Below are 16,581 nucleotides of genomic sequence, written 5' to 3' on the forward strand. Positions count from 1 at the left end.
ATAATAGAAACCTCCCAAAAATGACCCCATCTAAGAAACTACACCCCTCAAGGTATTCAAAACCGATTTTACATACGTCGTTAACCCTTTAGGTGTTGCACAAGAGTTATTGGCAAATGGGGAAGAAATTTGAGAATTTCATTTTTTTGTCTAATTTTCCATTTTAACCCATTTTTTCCACTAACAAAGCAAGGGTTAACAGCCAAACAAGACTGTATCTTTATTGCCCTGACTCTGCCGTTTACAGAAACACCCAATATGTGGCCGTAAACTACTGTACGGCCACACAGCGGGGCGTAGAGTGAAAGGTGCGCCGTATGGTTTTTGGAAGGCTGATTTTTATGGACTGGTTTATTTACACCATGTCCCATTTGAAGCCCCCTGATGCACCCCTGGAGTAGAAACTCCCTAAAAGTGACCCCATCTAAGAAAGTACACCCCTCAAGGTATTCAAAACAGATTTTATATACGTCGTTAACCCTTTAGGTGTTGCGCAAGAGTTATTGACAAATGGGGATGAAATTTGAGAATTAGATTTTTTTGTCTAATTTTCCATTTTAACCCATTTTTTCCACTAACAAAGCAAGGGTTAACAGCCAAACAAGACTGTATCTTTATTGCCCTGACTCTGCCGTTTACAGAAACACCCAATATGTGGCCGTAAACTACTGTACGGCCACACAGCGGGGCGTAGAGGGAAAGGTGCGCCGTTTGGTTTTTGGAGGGCTGATTTTTATGGACCGGTTTATTTACACCGTGTCCTGTTTCAACCCCCCTGATGCACCCCTGGAGTAGAAACTCCCTAAAAGTGACCCCATTTTGGAAACTATGGGATAAGGTGGCATTATTTGGGGGACTATTTTTAGGGTACATATGATTTTTGGTTGCTCTATATTACATTTTTGTGAGGCAAGGTTACCAAAAATTGAGATTCTGAAATTTCATCTCCATTTGCCATTAACTGTTGAGGAACACCTAAAGGGTTAATAAAGTTTGTATAATCAGTTTTGAATACCTTGAGGGGTGTAGTTTCTTAGATGGGGTCACTTTTAGGGAGTTTTTACTCTAGGGGGGGCATCAGGGGGGCTTCAAAAGGGACATGGTGTCAATAAAAAAGGCCATCAAAATCGGCCTTCCAGAAACCATGTCGGTCCTTTCCTTTTGCGGCCTCCCTTTTACTGATACAGCAGTTTACGACCACAAATATGGCATTTCTGTAAACTGCAGTATCAGGGTAATAAATATTAACTTTTGTTTGGTTGTTAACCCTTGGTTTGTTACCGAAAAAAACGGATTGAAATGAAAAAGTGCCAAAAATGGAGTTTTTGGCACCGTTTTCATTTTTTTTTTTAACCGTGTTAATCTGGGGGGTTGGGTCATGGGATATTTTTATAGAGGAGATTCTTACGGACACGGCGATACCTAATAAGTCTACTTTTTTTAATAATTATTTAGGTTTTTGACTATATTATCCTTTTTGATACCCAAACATTTTTTTGGTACCTCTAAAGTCTAGGTGTCATTTTTTTTATTTATTTATTATCTGATTATCTTATGTGGGGGCTCATTTTTTGCGGGACGAGCGGACGGTTTTTCTGGCACTATTTTGGGGGCTATATGACTTTTTGATCGCTTGCTATTAAATTTTTTGTTATGTTTGGTGACAAAAAAAAATCTTTTTTTGCACTTTTTTTTTTTTTTTGGACCGTGTTAATCTGGGGGGGTTGGATCATGGGGTATTTTTATAGAGGAGATTATTACCGACGCGGCGATACCTAATATGTCTACTTTTAATAAATTATAGTTTTTTTGGGTGTCTCAAGTCTGAGAACCATTTTTTTTTTTTTATCCCATGTCAGTCCTAAATTGGGATATAAATTTAGTACTCCATGGAAGTGTGATACTCCCTGAAGCAACCAATAATGCAGAGGCCCGGATGATCGGGGCACGTGTCACATTGAGTTGTGGTGTCCTTCCGTATCCCCCTCCTGTGACACACTCTGCACCTTTTTTGGGTTCGTCCCTTCTTTCCAGTATGGGGGACCACACCTGGAAAGTGTTGGCCAGGGACGATCCGGGCGCCTCCAGTTCCCGAGGTACTCCGGCCTGCTCTTTCCCGGTCCGAAAAGATCAGGTCTTTGAGGACTGCCTCATAGAATTGGAGGAATGTCCCTGTGCTGCCAGCGCTTCGGGATAGTACAAAAGAGTTGTACATGGCAACCTGCACCAAGTAGACCGCAACTTTTTTGTACCATGCCCGGGTTTTGCGCATGGCGTTATATGGCTTGAGGACTTGATCAGAAAGATCAACTCCTCCCATATACCGATTGTAGGCGACGATACAATCGGGCTTGAGGACCGTTGCCGCGGTACCTCGCACAGGGACAGGGGTGATGCCGTTACCATGAATTGTGGACAGCATAAGGACATCCCTCTTGTCCTTATACCTGACCAGCAACAGGTTTCCAGTGGTAAGGGCACGGGTCTCACCCCTGGGGATAGGTACCTGGAGGGGGAGGGCAGGGAGGCCGCGTTGATTTTTCCGCACGGTCCCACAAGCGAACGTGGATCTGGCGGCAAGGGACTGGAACAAGGGGATACTGGTATAAAAGTTATCCACGTAAAGGTGGTAACCCTTATCCAGCAGTGGGAACATAAGGTCCCACACAAGTTTCCCGGTAACACCCAGAGTGGGGGGACATTCTGGGGGTTGAATCCGGGAATCTCGCCCCTCGTATATACGAAATTTGTAAGTGTACCCTGAGGTACTCTCACAAATTTTGTATAGCTTCACGCCATACCTCGCTCGCTTGGTGGGCACATATTGGCGGAAAATGAGTCTCCCCTTGAACGCAATGAGAGACTCATCAACCGCGACCTCTCTTCCAGGTACATAGGCCTCCATGAATTTGGCCCCAAAGTGATCGATGACCGGCCGTATCTTGTACAGACGGTCATGGGCAGGATCACCTCGGGGGGGACATGCTGCATTATCGGAATAATGCAGACATTTCCGAATGGCCTCAAACCGGGAGCGTGTCATGGCTGTACTGTAAAGTGGGGTCTGGTATAGGACGTCCCCACTCCAGTACAGCCTGACACTGGGTTTCTTGACCAGGCCCATATGCAGCACGAGGCCCCAAAATGTCCTCATTTCGGCTGCACTGACCGGCGTCCAGCCACCGGGCCTGGCCAAAAAGGAGCCCGGGTGTTGAGCGACGAACTGTTGGGCGTACAGATTCGTCTGCTCCACCATCAGATTTACCAGTGGGTCACTGAAAAAATGACGAAAAAAGTCATATTCAGTGTAGCCCACTGTGGAAATCTGGATTCCTGATTGGCCTACAAAATCAGGAATCACGGGCTCGTATCGCTCTGGGCTACACCAGACAAATTCACCGGCAGGGTGCTCCGGTGGATTTAACTGGTGGGCCGGGAAACCAGTACGAGCCCCAGAGCTGCTCGTACTAGGCTGGGCCACAGGGTCCCTAACATGGCGGTCCCCTTGCTCCGCCTGGCGGCGTCTCCGCCGCCTTGGGGGCTCATCATCATCGCTAGATGATGAGGAGGATGCGGATGACAACAGGAATGTGGGGTCATCCTCATCCTCACTGGGACTCTCGGATTCGGAGGCAAGCTGGGCGTATGCCTCCTCGGCCGAGAACGTCCGGCGGGCCATAGGGGAGTGTGTGTCTGCGTGTATATGTGCGTGTGTGTAACTCTTTATTTTGTGTGCGTGTGTGTGGGGGCACGGGTGTTCACGAACTCACCCTAAAACTAAAAAAATAAACTGACTAAAAAAAAGGCCCAAAAATGTGGGAAAAAAAATTCAAAACCGCTGATCAACCGTCCGAAGTTGATCAGCGGTGGGGTGTGCGATGCGCTAACAGTGGCCGGACACTAAGAGTGCCGGCCACAGTCAGCGTACACAAAAAAAAATAAAAAAATCCTGCACCCCAAAAAAGTGGGTGGGGGGGGGGGGAGGGGGGGGCAAGTGGCAGCACCCCTGGGGGGTCTAGGGTCACACAGCTGTGCTGTGGACCCCAGACACCCTAACTAGGGTGATGCAATGAAAAGTGAAAAAAACTAACTTTCCCTTTTTTTCCCTGCCTAACCCAAACTTTCCCTAGCTGTCCCTATGTACCTGATGGGGGGTGCTGGTGGCAGAGATCGGGTCCTGGGGGCACAGATCGGGTGCAGGCAGCGGCAGCAGACACGTGCAGGCAGCTCCTCTCTCCTCCGGCTCCGAACACAAAAGGAGGAGGAGAGGAGCGCCTGCCTCTTTTGAATCTGCCGCCGGACCGCCCACTGACCAATCAGAAAGCGATCCTGAGTGGTGATGTCACCATCACCACTCAGGATCGCTGGATGGTGATTGGTGGAGTGAAATCACACCACCATCACCATCCTGTTCCGGGTTATCGGGTCTTCAGAGACCCGAATAACCCGGAAACGCAGAAAACCGCAGGTCTGAATTGACCTGCGGTTTTCTGCGATCGCCGACATGGGGGGGTCACAGGACCCCCCGGCGCATTTGCCCCAGGTGCCTGCTCAATGATTTGAGCAGGCACCGGGTTCCGATCACCGCCCGCCGAGCGGCGGTGATCGGAACCATTCATGACGTACCGGTACGTCATGTGTCCTTAAGTACCAGGACATCATGACGTACCGGTACGTCATGTGTCCTTAAGAGGTTAAAGAAGGGAATGCCATCAAAATGCCCACAGTAATCAATATACAATTAAAACCATATAAATGCCACTTAATCATAGGTAGGAATGTATGTCTGATTGTACGCAACTTTATTTAACAGCCTCTGGACCGCCTAACGCAGATGTGCGGTCCGGAGGCGGCAGCCCTGCGCATATACGCGTCATCTCGCTAGGGCCGAGATTTCCTGTGAACGTGCGCACACAGGCGCTCGTTCACAGGAACTGAAGGTAGGCGAGTGGATCTCCAGCCTGCCAGCGGCGATCGCTCACTGGCAGGCTGGAGATGTGAATTTTTTAACCCCTAACAGGTATATTAGATGCTGTTTTGATAACAGCGTCTAATATACCTGGTCCTCTGGTGGTCCCTTTTGTTTGGATCGACCACCAGAGGACACAGATAGCTCAGTAAAGTACCACAAAACACTACACCCCCCCCCCCCCCCCCGTCACTTATTAACCCTTTATCACCCCCCTGTAATTGATCACCCCCCCTTTCAGACGTCCGTGTGATTTTTACGGATCCACGGATAGGATCCGCAAAACACATAACGACGTTTGATTGGAGCCTTACAGGGGAGTGATCACCCCCCTGTCATTGATTCCTCCCCCCCCCAAAATGCATACGGACGTCTGAATGCAGCCTTACAGGCGGGTGATCAATGACAGGCGGGTGATCACCCATATAGAGTCATTGATCACCCACCCCCCCTGTCATTGATCACCATTCACACTTTTTTGGGCCCAAGTTAGCGGAATTTTTTATTTTTTTTTGTTTTTTCTTACCAAGTCTCATATTCCACTAACTTGTCTCAAAAAAAAAAACCTCACATGAACTCACCATACCCCTCACGGAATCCAAATGCGTAAAATGTTTTAGACATTTATATTCCAGACTTCTTCTCACGCTTTAGGGCCCCTAAAATGCCAGGGCAGTATAAATACCCCATATGTGACCCCATTTCGGAAAGAAGACACCCCAAGGTATTCCGCGAGGGGCATATTGAGTCCATGAAAGATTGGAATTTTTGTCCCAAGTTAGCGGAAACGGAGACTGAGAAAATACCAAAAAAATAAATAAATGCTAAACTTGTGCCAAAAAAAATTAAATAAAATTCTATGAACTCGCCATGCCCCTCATTGAATACCTTGGGGTGTCTTCTTTCCAAAATGGGGTCACATGTGGGGTATTTATACTGCCCTGGCTTTTTAGGGGCCCAAAAGCGTGAGAAGAAGTCTGGGATCCAAATGTCTAAAAATGCCACAAAACACATTCCCCAACTTCTCCTGAGTACGGCGATACCAGATGTGTGACACTTTTTTGCTGCCTAGGTGGGCAAAGGGGCACACATTCCAAAGACCACCTTTCGGATTTCACAGGGCATTTTTTACACATTTTGATTTCAAATTACTTACCATGCATTAGGGCCCCTAGAATGCCAGAGCAGTATAACTACCCCACAAGTGACCCCATTTTGGAAAGAAGACACCCCAAGGTATTCCGTGAGGGGCATGGAGAGTTTCTAGAATTTTTTATTTTCTGTCACAAGTTAGCGGAAAGATGATTTTTTTCTTTTTTTTTACAAAGTCTCATATTCCACTAACTTGTGACAAAAAATAAAAAATTCTAGGAACTCCCCATGCCCCTCACGGAATACCTTGGGGTATCTTCTTTCCAAAATGGGGTCACTTATGGCGTAGTTATACTGCCCTGGCAATTTAGGGGCCCATATGTGTGAGAAGTAGTTTGCAATCAAAATGTGTAAAAAATGGCCTGCGAAATCCGAAAGGTGCACTTTGGAGTATGTGCCCCTTTGCCCACCATGGCTGCAAAAAAGTGTCACACATCTGGTATCGCCGTACTCAGGAGAAGTTGGGGAATGTGTTTTGGGGTGTCATTTTACATATACCCATGCTGGGCGAGATAAATATCTTGGTCAACTTTGTATAAACAAAATGGGGAATGTTGTCTTTTGCCAAGATATTTTTCTCACCCAGCATGGGTATATGTAAAATGACACCCCAAAACACATTCCCCAACTTCTCCTGAGTACGGCGATACCAGATGTGTGACACTTTTGCAGCCTAGGTGGGCAAAGGGACCCACATTCCAAAGTGCACCTTTCGGATTTCACCGGTCATTTTTTACAGATTTTGATTGCAAACTACTTCTCACACATATGGGCCCCTAAATTGCCAGGGCAGTATAACTACGCCACGAGTGACCCCATTTCGGAAAGAAGACACCCCAAGGTATTCCGTGAGGGGCATGGCAAGTTCCTAGGATTTTTTATCGCAAGTTAGTGGAATATGAGACTTTGTAAGAAAAAAATTATAATCATTTTCCACTAACTTGTGACAAAAAATAAAAAGTTCTATGAACTCACTATGCCCATCAGCGAAGACCTTAGGGTGTCTACTTTCCGAAATGGGGTCATTTGTGGGGGTTTTCTACTGTCTGGGCATTGTAGAACCTCAGGAAACATGACAGGTGCTCAGAAAGTCAAAGCTGCTTCAAAAAGCGGAAATTCACATTTTTGTACCATAGTTTGTAAACGCTATAACTTTTACCCAAACCATTTTATTTTTTTTGCCCATTTTTTTTATCAAAGACATGTAAATTTAGCGAAAAATGTATATAATGTTGTCTTTTTTTGGCAAAATCTTACAGCTGAAAGTGAAAAATTTCATTTTCTTTGCAAAAAAAAATCGTTAAATTTCGATTAATAAAAAAAAGTAAAAATGTCAGCAGCAATGAAATACCACCAAATGAAAGCTCTATTAGTGAGAAGAAAAGGAGGTAAAATTCATTTGGGTGGTAAGTTGCATGACTGAGCAATAAATGGTGAAAGTAGTGTAGTGCAGAAGTGTAAAAAGTGGCCTGGTTATTAAGGGGGTTTCAGCTAGCGGAGTTGGAGTGGTTAATCTGCCATAGGAGAGGGAGATAAACAAGTTTTATTCAGGCATACAAGCTTCTTCACAAAAGTGGTCTGGGTCCGTATCAGTCGCATTTTTTGAGGGTCTGATGCGGACCCAGTCATTTCAAGGGGGCTGAAAAAGATGCAGACAGCAGTCAGTGTGCTGTCCGCACATCCATTCCATGGCCCTGCAAAAATAGAATAGGTCCTATTCTTATCCGTATCACGAATAATAGAGCTTTGAGGTCCAGACGTTCTGGACCACAAAATGTGGAACACATGAGCATCAGTGTTTTGCTGATCCACAGTTTGCAGACCGCAAAAAGGACACTGTGCAATGGTGCATGAGGCCTTATTCTTCGGATAGGTCATCAATATACTGATGGGTTTAGACTCTCCAAACCACCCCTGATCAGCCGTTTCAAGGGACTGTGGGGCTTGAGAGCCTTGCATCCATTGTAGTGGCGGTGCAGGGTAATTACAGCTTCCTCTCCCAATGGGACAAAAAGGATGCAATTAGCCTGCACCACCTGTACAACATAGACATTGTGTAAACAGTGAAGAAATAATGCAGGAGAGAAGCTAAGCCGCCTGAGGATTTTGCTGAAGTTTCTCTAGTCTGAAACATAGGGAGACCATAATCCAGACTAAACAGAAAAAGTTAGCAAAAAGAAACCAACCGAGGAGGACCCCCATATGGTGAAGCGTAGAAACTCTCCACAGTACAGAACACATTAACAAAAAGGGAGCCAAGAGCCTTGATGGGAACTGTAGTCCTGTGGGGAAAGTCAGGAAGTCTCCAGACAGACATTCACTCTGACAGGAAGACAAAGCAGAGGTAACCGGAAGGCGCCACCCCTACACACCAGCATCCACAATTATGTTTGCTGCACCTTTCACGTGACTTTCAGGGCTTATCGCACTGGGTCAAGTCATCACCACGCTAGAAGTGTGTCTTCGGAAGTAGAAGGGATCTGGGTCTAACGTGATTCTGCGCACACAGGCAATTACACTTGTCCCCGACAACAAACCCAGCCCAGGATTGCCTTTGCAAAATGGCTTAAGCCTAGAATGGTGAAAGGGAACACAACCCTTCTGGAGTCCTTGGGTGTGGGTGAAGCAGCGTGCATCAGACATGCCATGGCAGAAGGATTCTATACATCCCAAGGAGACCAGAAACTTGAACTGAATCCAGTAGAAGACAATCTTTGGCTTCTATATCGTTTCCTGTCCCTGAGAGGCAGGGTGAACCTTTTGTCCAGTGTCACTGGGGAGGCGTTCCCATAACAAAAATACTTCCTAATGTATACACAGATTGAATTCTTAATGTACCAGAAGTTAGGGTACAGCTTAGAACTTAAAGTGGTCATCTTTATTGACAATGGAGCCATATCGCTAGGATATGCCACTATTGTCTTACAGGTGTGGGTCCCAAACCTATATCGAGAACTGAGCTCGCAAGGTGGTGGCTGGAGGACTATGGTCCGGCAACCACCAAGCAGTCTCCCCTTACAAGTGAATGGGACCACACAGTGCATGACAGGCCACCGCTCCCATTCACTTCCATGGAAGCGCTTGGCTATTATTAGCGGCATGATAGAAAACGAATGAGGGTGGTTGTGTAAGTGCAGTGCGTCCTACTTCATTTTTGGGGCTCCGTACTTGATATAGGTGCGGGTCCCTGCGGTGGGGACCGCACCTATAAGACAATGGGCGCATGTCCTAGCGATATGACACCATTGTCTGTCATAAAACACCCCCTTTAAGGGTACTTCACAGGTAGCATATTACAGAAGTTGCAGAGTGGATGAGATGTCAATAACCTCATTCACATTTTTTAAAGAAAGAGGGCATTGATATATGCTGTGGATTTTAAACTCGAAGCAAGTCAGTTTTGGAATCAATTGAGAAAACATGTACAAATGGTAGATCAGAGTTGAAATACTCTACCTTTGTCGGAATTCTTGGAAAACAATTCTATTAGGAAAGCCCTGTCGGCAGATTCTGATCCCTTCCAACACACCATTACAGCGCAGTTGATCTAGCACCAAGTGGGCATCCAATTTACCAGCCTAAAAGGGAAGAAGGTAAAGACAGACTCTTCATAGTTACTTTTTTTATTCTTTGCATGGATGGTAAATCGTGCCACAACATACCTTTTTCTCATGATTTGGGATAATGCAGCGTACAAAGTTTGGGTTTGTGTTTCTTAGAGTAGCCATGAGTTTAGACAGTTGCTCCTTATACAACTGACCTACAGTACGGAACATTCCTTTTCTGGTCTTGAAAACACCAGGCAAAGCTGAATCACTCATGCCTGCTACTTGATCCAAGCCAACAATGCGATCCACTACAATTGTGATAGAAAATAATCATAGGAATTTAAGGGAATTTCTGAATGTCAAAGAATATAAAATAAAATAAAAACATTGCATTAAGTGTTGAGGTTACATACAAGACTTGCTCAAATACTGCCAAGACTTCCCTACAGAAAATTGTCGAATTCAATAATTATTTGAATAATGCTTCAGCCAAACCTCTTGCCAAAAAAGTCAGTTTTACAATGTTATTATAAAGAAACACGACAAGCAACAATTATAACGATTCATGCAAAGTGCATATTGGTGATGAGAGTAATGAAATATAATCACATTGTGGCATAGGTGCTCATGCTTCAGGTTTTTATACAGTCTTAAGATATCCCCAGACATTTTGGAAATCTGATTAGATCTATTTAAAAAAGTGATCTCACAAGTAAACAGGTCACTAAGGAGTTACATTAGGTTACAGGTCAATCAGATTTCAGAGCCAGTAAAGATATAGATAGATATCTATATCCACACAACGAGGCACAAGTCTACAAAAAAAATAAAAAAAAATTATAAACTGTTAAGGCGTTTTCAGAGATTTTTATGCCGATGACCTATCCTTTAGTATCAATTTAGGTCACCCAGGAACCCAACTGATCAACTGAGTACATTGCATAGTGGCTGTTCTTTGTAACACAGCTCAGCCTCATTCACTTCAATGGGGCTGAGAGCTGCTCCTAGGCCGTGTGACAGATTAACATGACAACACATGGCCTAGGCAAAACTGAGATAGCCGCAAGCACCAGTGCCCATAAGAATTGAGCTACAATCAGGGTTTATCAAGTGGATATGGCTTAAACGAGTATTAATGACCTGTCAGGTGTTCAGAGAGCAGGGTTACACATGAGCTAGCCTGACACTTTAGAAATACATGACAGCTGTAAAGAAAACTGTTGAAAATTGTCTGGGTCGGAGAAAAAGGAGATTTTTGTATAACTTACCAGTAAAATCTCTCGCTCTTCATTGGGGGACACAGGAACTGTGGGTATAGCTATGTCCTCTAGGAGGCGTTGACAATAGGCAAAAGCTGCTAGCTCCTCCCCTGGCAGCTATACCCCCTCCAGCCTGGAGAGAGCTTCAGTTTGTGAAAAGCAGTAGGAGAAGCAAGTAAACCAACAAAACATGGAACAGCAACAATGCCAAGAACCGAACCAGGTTCTAACCAGCAACAGCCACAATTGTGGCCGAACAACAATACTGGGTGGGTGATGTCCCCCCCCCCCAATGAAGAGCGAGAAAGATTTTACTGGTAAGTTGTACAAAAATCTCCTTTTCTCGCCCATATTCATTGGGGGACACATGAACCGTGGAGCGTCCAAAAGCAGTCCACAGGAAGGGGGGGGGGGCACAGACCCATGGAAGCAAGCGTCCCTGCAGGCATCTAAGAACTGCCGCCTGCAAGACCAACCATGCAGCCCAAGACAGCGTCCGCCGATGTGCAAGTATGCATCTGGTAGAATTTGTGAATGTGCGTTAGGAGGACCAAGTAGCCGCCTCGCACAACTGTGCAGTCAAAGCGCGATTCCTTCGAGCTCAAGATGCACCTACCGGTCTGGTGGCGTGAGCCATGACACCTACGGACGGTGTGCCTCCGCAATTGCAGCGCAAATCCAATGTGCGATTGCCACCGTGGAGGCCACCAATCCCTTGTGAGCACCTCCCAGAAGGACAAAAAAGGGGAGACCGCACGGCGGAAGGAACTGGAGGCTTCTATAATCTTCAGAGCCCTGACAACATCCAAATGGCGTAACACCTTTCCTTTAGGGTGTGAAGGAGAGGGACAGTGAGGGAAGGTCAATGTCTCGTTGATATGGAAGTCAGAGACCACCTTCGGGAGAAGAAAGAATGGGCCGGAGAACCGCCTATCCTTGTAAAAAAAAAACCTAAAGGGTTCTCTGCAAGATGGCACCACCAACTCGGACACCCATCAGATGGATGTGATAGTTACAAGAAAATTCCACCTTCCAGGACAGGAGTCGGTGAGATCTCCTGCAAAGGCTCAAGGGAGAAGTCAGGAGCGCTGAGAAAACTATACCCAGATCCCAAGGCGGTAGAGGACGGTACGGAAGAACCGTATGGGCTATTACCTGAAGGAAAGTTTTTAAGGCCCAGTAGACTCCGGAAAAGCTGTGTCCCCCAGAGAAGAAGGCGCCGACACCTGACCCTTCAAGGCACGAAGGGCTAATCCAAGGTCCAACCCCGATTGTAGAAGGACAGGACCATGGGGAGAGGGGGGATTCGGAATGGGGAGAATGTCCTGACCTTCACAGAAGCCCAGGAAGGAACTCCAGGCTCCCTGACCTGAATCATAGTGCGGATGACGTCCGGCGAAAACCTTCTCCGCATCAGAATGTCGGTTTCAATAGCCACGCCGTCAAACGAAGAGACCTTAGATGCTGAAGGAAGACCGGACCCTGAGGGGAAAAATACTTCAATTACTCTTACCGGTAATATGTTTTCCATGAGCCCATGACAGCACCTGTGAGAGATCCTCCTCCCTCCGGACAGGAAACAGGAACTTCCCAGATCTTTAAATTGGTCCCGTGCCTTCTACCTTCAGTATTTGACAAGATTCCTGGGACCAGCAACACACCTATATATAGTGAGAACTAACAACATAGGCGAGAAAACATAATAGACAAAAACTCTGCGCCAAATATATGCCAGGCATATCTCTTCTTTGGCACCAAACTAAAGAGTAGACTTCTCTTTTTTCCCATTATTCTCTATATATAAAAAAATGATATATATATAGATATATATATACATATTTTTTTTTTTTTTTATATATATTTTTTTTTTTTTTTTTTTTAGGGGGGGAATTATGTAGGTGCTGTCATGGGCTCATGGAAAACATATTACCGGTAAGAGTAATTGAAGTATTTCCATTACGCCCCATGACAGCACCTGTGAGAGACTAGACTAGATAACTCTTAGGGAGGGACTGCAGCCTGCAGCACCTTTCTCCCAAAGGACATATCCTGCACAGATGAAAGGTCCAACCTGTAGTGTTTGTAAAACGTAGAGGGGGAACTCCACGTTGCAGCCCTACAGATCTGTTCTATGGTAGCGCACCCTTTTTCTGCCCAGGAAGAGGCTACTGCCCTGGTGGAATGGGCTGAAAAATCTGAAGGGACCTGACAATCTGATAGTGAATAAGCCAAACCTATCGCTCTTTTGATCCATCTGGCTAAGGTACGGCTTGTAACCTTGGAGCCCCTGTTCTGACCCTGAAATTGAACAAAGAGCTGCGGGGTCTTTCTAAAGTCCTTTGTAGATTCTAAATACTCACAGACACTCCTCCTAACATCTAAAGTATGAAAGGATTTCTCTCCTTCATTCTTTGGGTCCTGACAAAAGGAAGGGAGAACTATCTCCTGAGACCTATGAAACACCGACACTACTTTGGGCAGGAACGCAGGGTCTGGTCTGAGAACAATCCTATCCTCCAGAATCTGGGTATATGGAGGGGAAGAGGACAAAGAGGACAGCTCTCCAACACGCCTGGCAGATGTAATGGCCACTAAAAATACAGTCTTATAGGACAGCATCTTTAAGGAGATGTCCCCCAGAGGCTCGAACGGAGCTTTGGTTAGAGCAGAAAGAACCAGGTTAAGGTCCCATGGGGCTGACTTAGATCTAACTACAGGACAAAGTCTAGAAGACCCCCTAATGAACCTTTTGACCCAAGGATGAGAGGCCAAACGAAAGTCAAACAGGACACTCAGTGCCGAGACCTGCACCTTGAGAGTGCTGGGTTTAAGTCTTTTGTTCAGGCCTTCCTGCAAAAAGTTCAAAATTAACGGGATGTTGGGCGAGTTCAAGTCTAAGCCTGGACCTGCAAACCGAAGGAAGGTTTTCCATACCCTCAGGTAGATGTCGGAGGTGACTTTTTTCCTACTAGCTAGGAGAGTCCCGATGACCTGCTCTGATAGGCCCCTAGACCTGAAGAAAGACCTCTCAAAATCCAAGCTGTCAGATGGAGATTCTTGACTTCCGGATGATGTAGAGGGCCCTGATATAATAGGTCCTGTCTTTCTGGAAGCACCCAGGGATCTGCTATCGATAGTCTCCTCAACCAAGCAAACCAGACTCTTCTGGGCCAAAAAGGTGCTATTAGAATCACAGTCGCCTGCTCTCCCCTGATCTTCTGGATCACTCTGGGCAATAGGCTGATGGGGGGAAACGCATAGACTAGTCCCTTCCCCCACGTCTGTGAGAGCGCATCTGTGCCTATCGACTGATCCTCCCTGCTGAGAGAAAATAACTTTTTGCACTTTTTGTTTTCCCCCGAGGCGAATAGATCTATCGTAGGAGATCCCCATAGGGCCTGTATCTGGTGAAACACTTCTTGATTCAGACACCAATTTGCCTGACTGAATCTGTGTCTGCTGAGAAAGTCCGCCTGGAGATTCTCTGAGCCTTTCAGATGAACGGCCGAGAGAGACAGAGCTTTCCCCTGCATTAACGAGAAAATCCTGGATGCCAGCTCCATTAGTTGATAGGATCTTGTCCCCCCTTGTTTGTTTATATAAGCCACCACCGAGGCGTTGTCTGATAGGATCCTGACATGTTTTTGAGACAAAAAGGGGAGACTCTTCTCTAGTGCGCACAGGACCGCTCTTAACTCCCTGGCATTTTGGGACTGAGCACCCTGGTCTTTTGACCAAGGACCTTGGAAAAACCCCAAAACTGAATGGGCCCCCCATCCCCAAGGGCTTGCATCTGTAGTTATTATTAATGGGTCGTGTCTCACCCACTCTACCCCCTGATCGAGGTTCGAAGCCTTTAGCCACCAAGCTAGGGATCGGGTTACTGACCCCGGGACCACAATCTTGTGATCTAGGGATAGCGACCTCCCATCCCATTTGGACAGAATGAGCCATTGCAGTATTCTGGACCTGAATTGGGCCCACCTCACTGCTGGAATACAGGCCGTCATCAGACCCAGAATAGACATCGCTTTTCTTAGGGGGACTTCTTTGATCTTGCTGAAGGACCTGATCTTTTGCTGAATCCCCTCCTTCTTGACTGCTGGAAGATAAGATTTCTGAGTCTGAGAGTCTAACAGGATGCCTAGGAAAACACATCTGGATGTTGGAATCAGGGATGATTTGTCCCAATTTATTAGCCAGCCCAGGCTCGTCAGGATCCCCAGGACCTTCTGTATGTGAGATTCCAGCTGCTCTGGGGACTGCCCTACCAAGAGAAGGTCGTCCAGGTATGAGACTATAATGATGTCCGACCTCCTTACTTCTGCCATTACCTCCGCCATCAGCTTCGTGAAGAGCCTCGGCGCCTGTGATACCCCGAAAGGAAGAGCTCTGAACTGTAAATGAACAATTGACTCCCCTATCTTCACTGCCACCCTCAGGTATCTTTGGGACAAGGGATGGATGGGCACGTGGTAGTAGGCATCTTTTATGTCTATTGAGGCCATCACACAGTTGGGGAACAGATGGAGGACCGTGGAGGAGATGGACTCCATCCTGAATTTCTGATAGGACAGATACTGGTTGAGACCCTTCAAATTTATAATCAGTCTGAACGTTCCGTTGGGCTTGGGGACCAGAAATAGGGTTGAATAAAATCCCTCTCCTTGTTCGTCCTCTGGGACTGGAACAAGGACTGCCTTTTCCCGGAGGCTGTTTATTTCCTCCAAAAGCGCCACCTGTTTTGGAGAATTTTGGTTCAATGAAGTAACTTTGAAAGTCCTGGGCGGTAGTCTCTTGAAGTCTAGGCGATAGCCTTCCTTTATAATATCCTTTACCCAAGCGCTTGCGGTAATATTTCGCCAGGCTGGAAAAAATAAAGAAAGACGACCGCCCACCTGGGGTCTGGCGTCATTGTTGAGTGGAACTTGAGGCTTGAGGTCTGGATTTAAACAGCACACTTTTTGATTTATCAGATCTCCACTCCCTCCTTTTCTTTTGATCCCCAAAAGCCTTCCTTCTTTCATTACTCCGAAAAGGCTTCCCCTGTTTAGGAAAGGACGGTGCTGGAAAACCTTTTTTCCTATCGGATGCCTTATCTAAAATGTCATCTAAGGCTGATCCGAATAGAAAGCCCCCTTGGCAAGGTAAGGCACAAAGTTTAGATTTTGAAGCTACATCGCCCTTCCACCCTTTCAACCATAACGACCTTCTGGCCGAATTGGAGAGTGCAGCCGCCCTAGCGGAAAGCCTCAATGCGTCAGCGGAGGCATCAGAGATAAAGTCCACTGCACTGGACATAGTTGGTATCGCCTGCAGCAGCTGATCCCTAGGAGTCTTATTCTCTATATGAGACTCTAATTCCTCCAACCAGAGCTTTAATGACCTAGCCACCGAGGTAGTCGCTATATTTGGCTTAAAGGCAGAAGTGGAAGCTTCCCAGTTCTTCCTTAGGTAAGCATCAGCCCTTTTGTCCATGGGATCTTTAAGGGACCCTAGATCCTCAAATGGGAGAGCTGACTTCTTATTTATCTTGGCTACGGGAGCGTCTACCCTCGGTACCTCCTGCCAAGCTGACACTTCCTGATCATCGAAGGGGTACTTTCTCTTGACCGCTCTAGGGATAAAGAATTTTTTATCGGGCTTCTCCCAT

At 46.3% G+C, this 16,581-nt stretch overlaps 1 protein-coding gene across 2 annotated transcripts in view; it reads right to left on the reverse strand.

Moving 5' to 3' along the window:
- The window catches only part of MYH9 (myosin heavy chain 9), a 304,187-nt gene that overhangs the window by 136,985 nt on the left and 150,621 nt on the right, over positions 1 to 16,581 (reverse strand). For both annotated transcript variants that reach the window (XM_044302210.1, XM_044302209.1), the window contains 2 exons: positions 9,784 to 9,977; positions 9,578 to 9,699 (listed from right to left, as the gene is read on the reverse strand). In XM_044302210.1, the coding sequence (XP_044158145.1) occupies positions 9,578 to 9,699; positions 9,784 to 9,977 (316 nt within the window). The remainder of the gene's footprint in view (positions 1 to 9,577; positions 9,700 to 9,783; positions 9,978 to 16,581) is intronic.

This window comes from Bufo gargarizans, chromosome 7, assembly GCF_014858855.1.
Source record: "Bufo gargarizans isolate SCDJY-AF-19 chromosome 7, ASM1485885v1, whole genome shotgun sequence".
Lineage (NCBI taxonomy): Eukaryota > Metazoa > Chordata > Amphibia > Anura > Bufonidae > Bufo > Bufo gargarizans.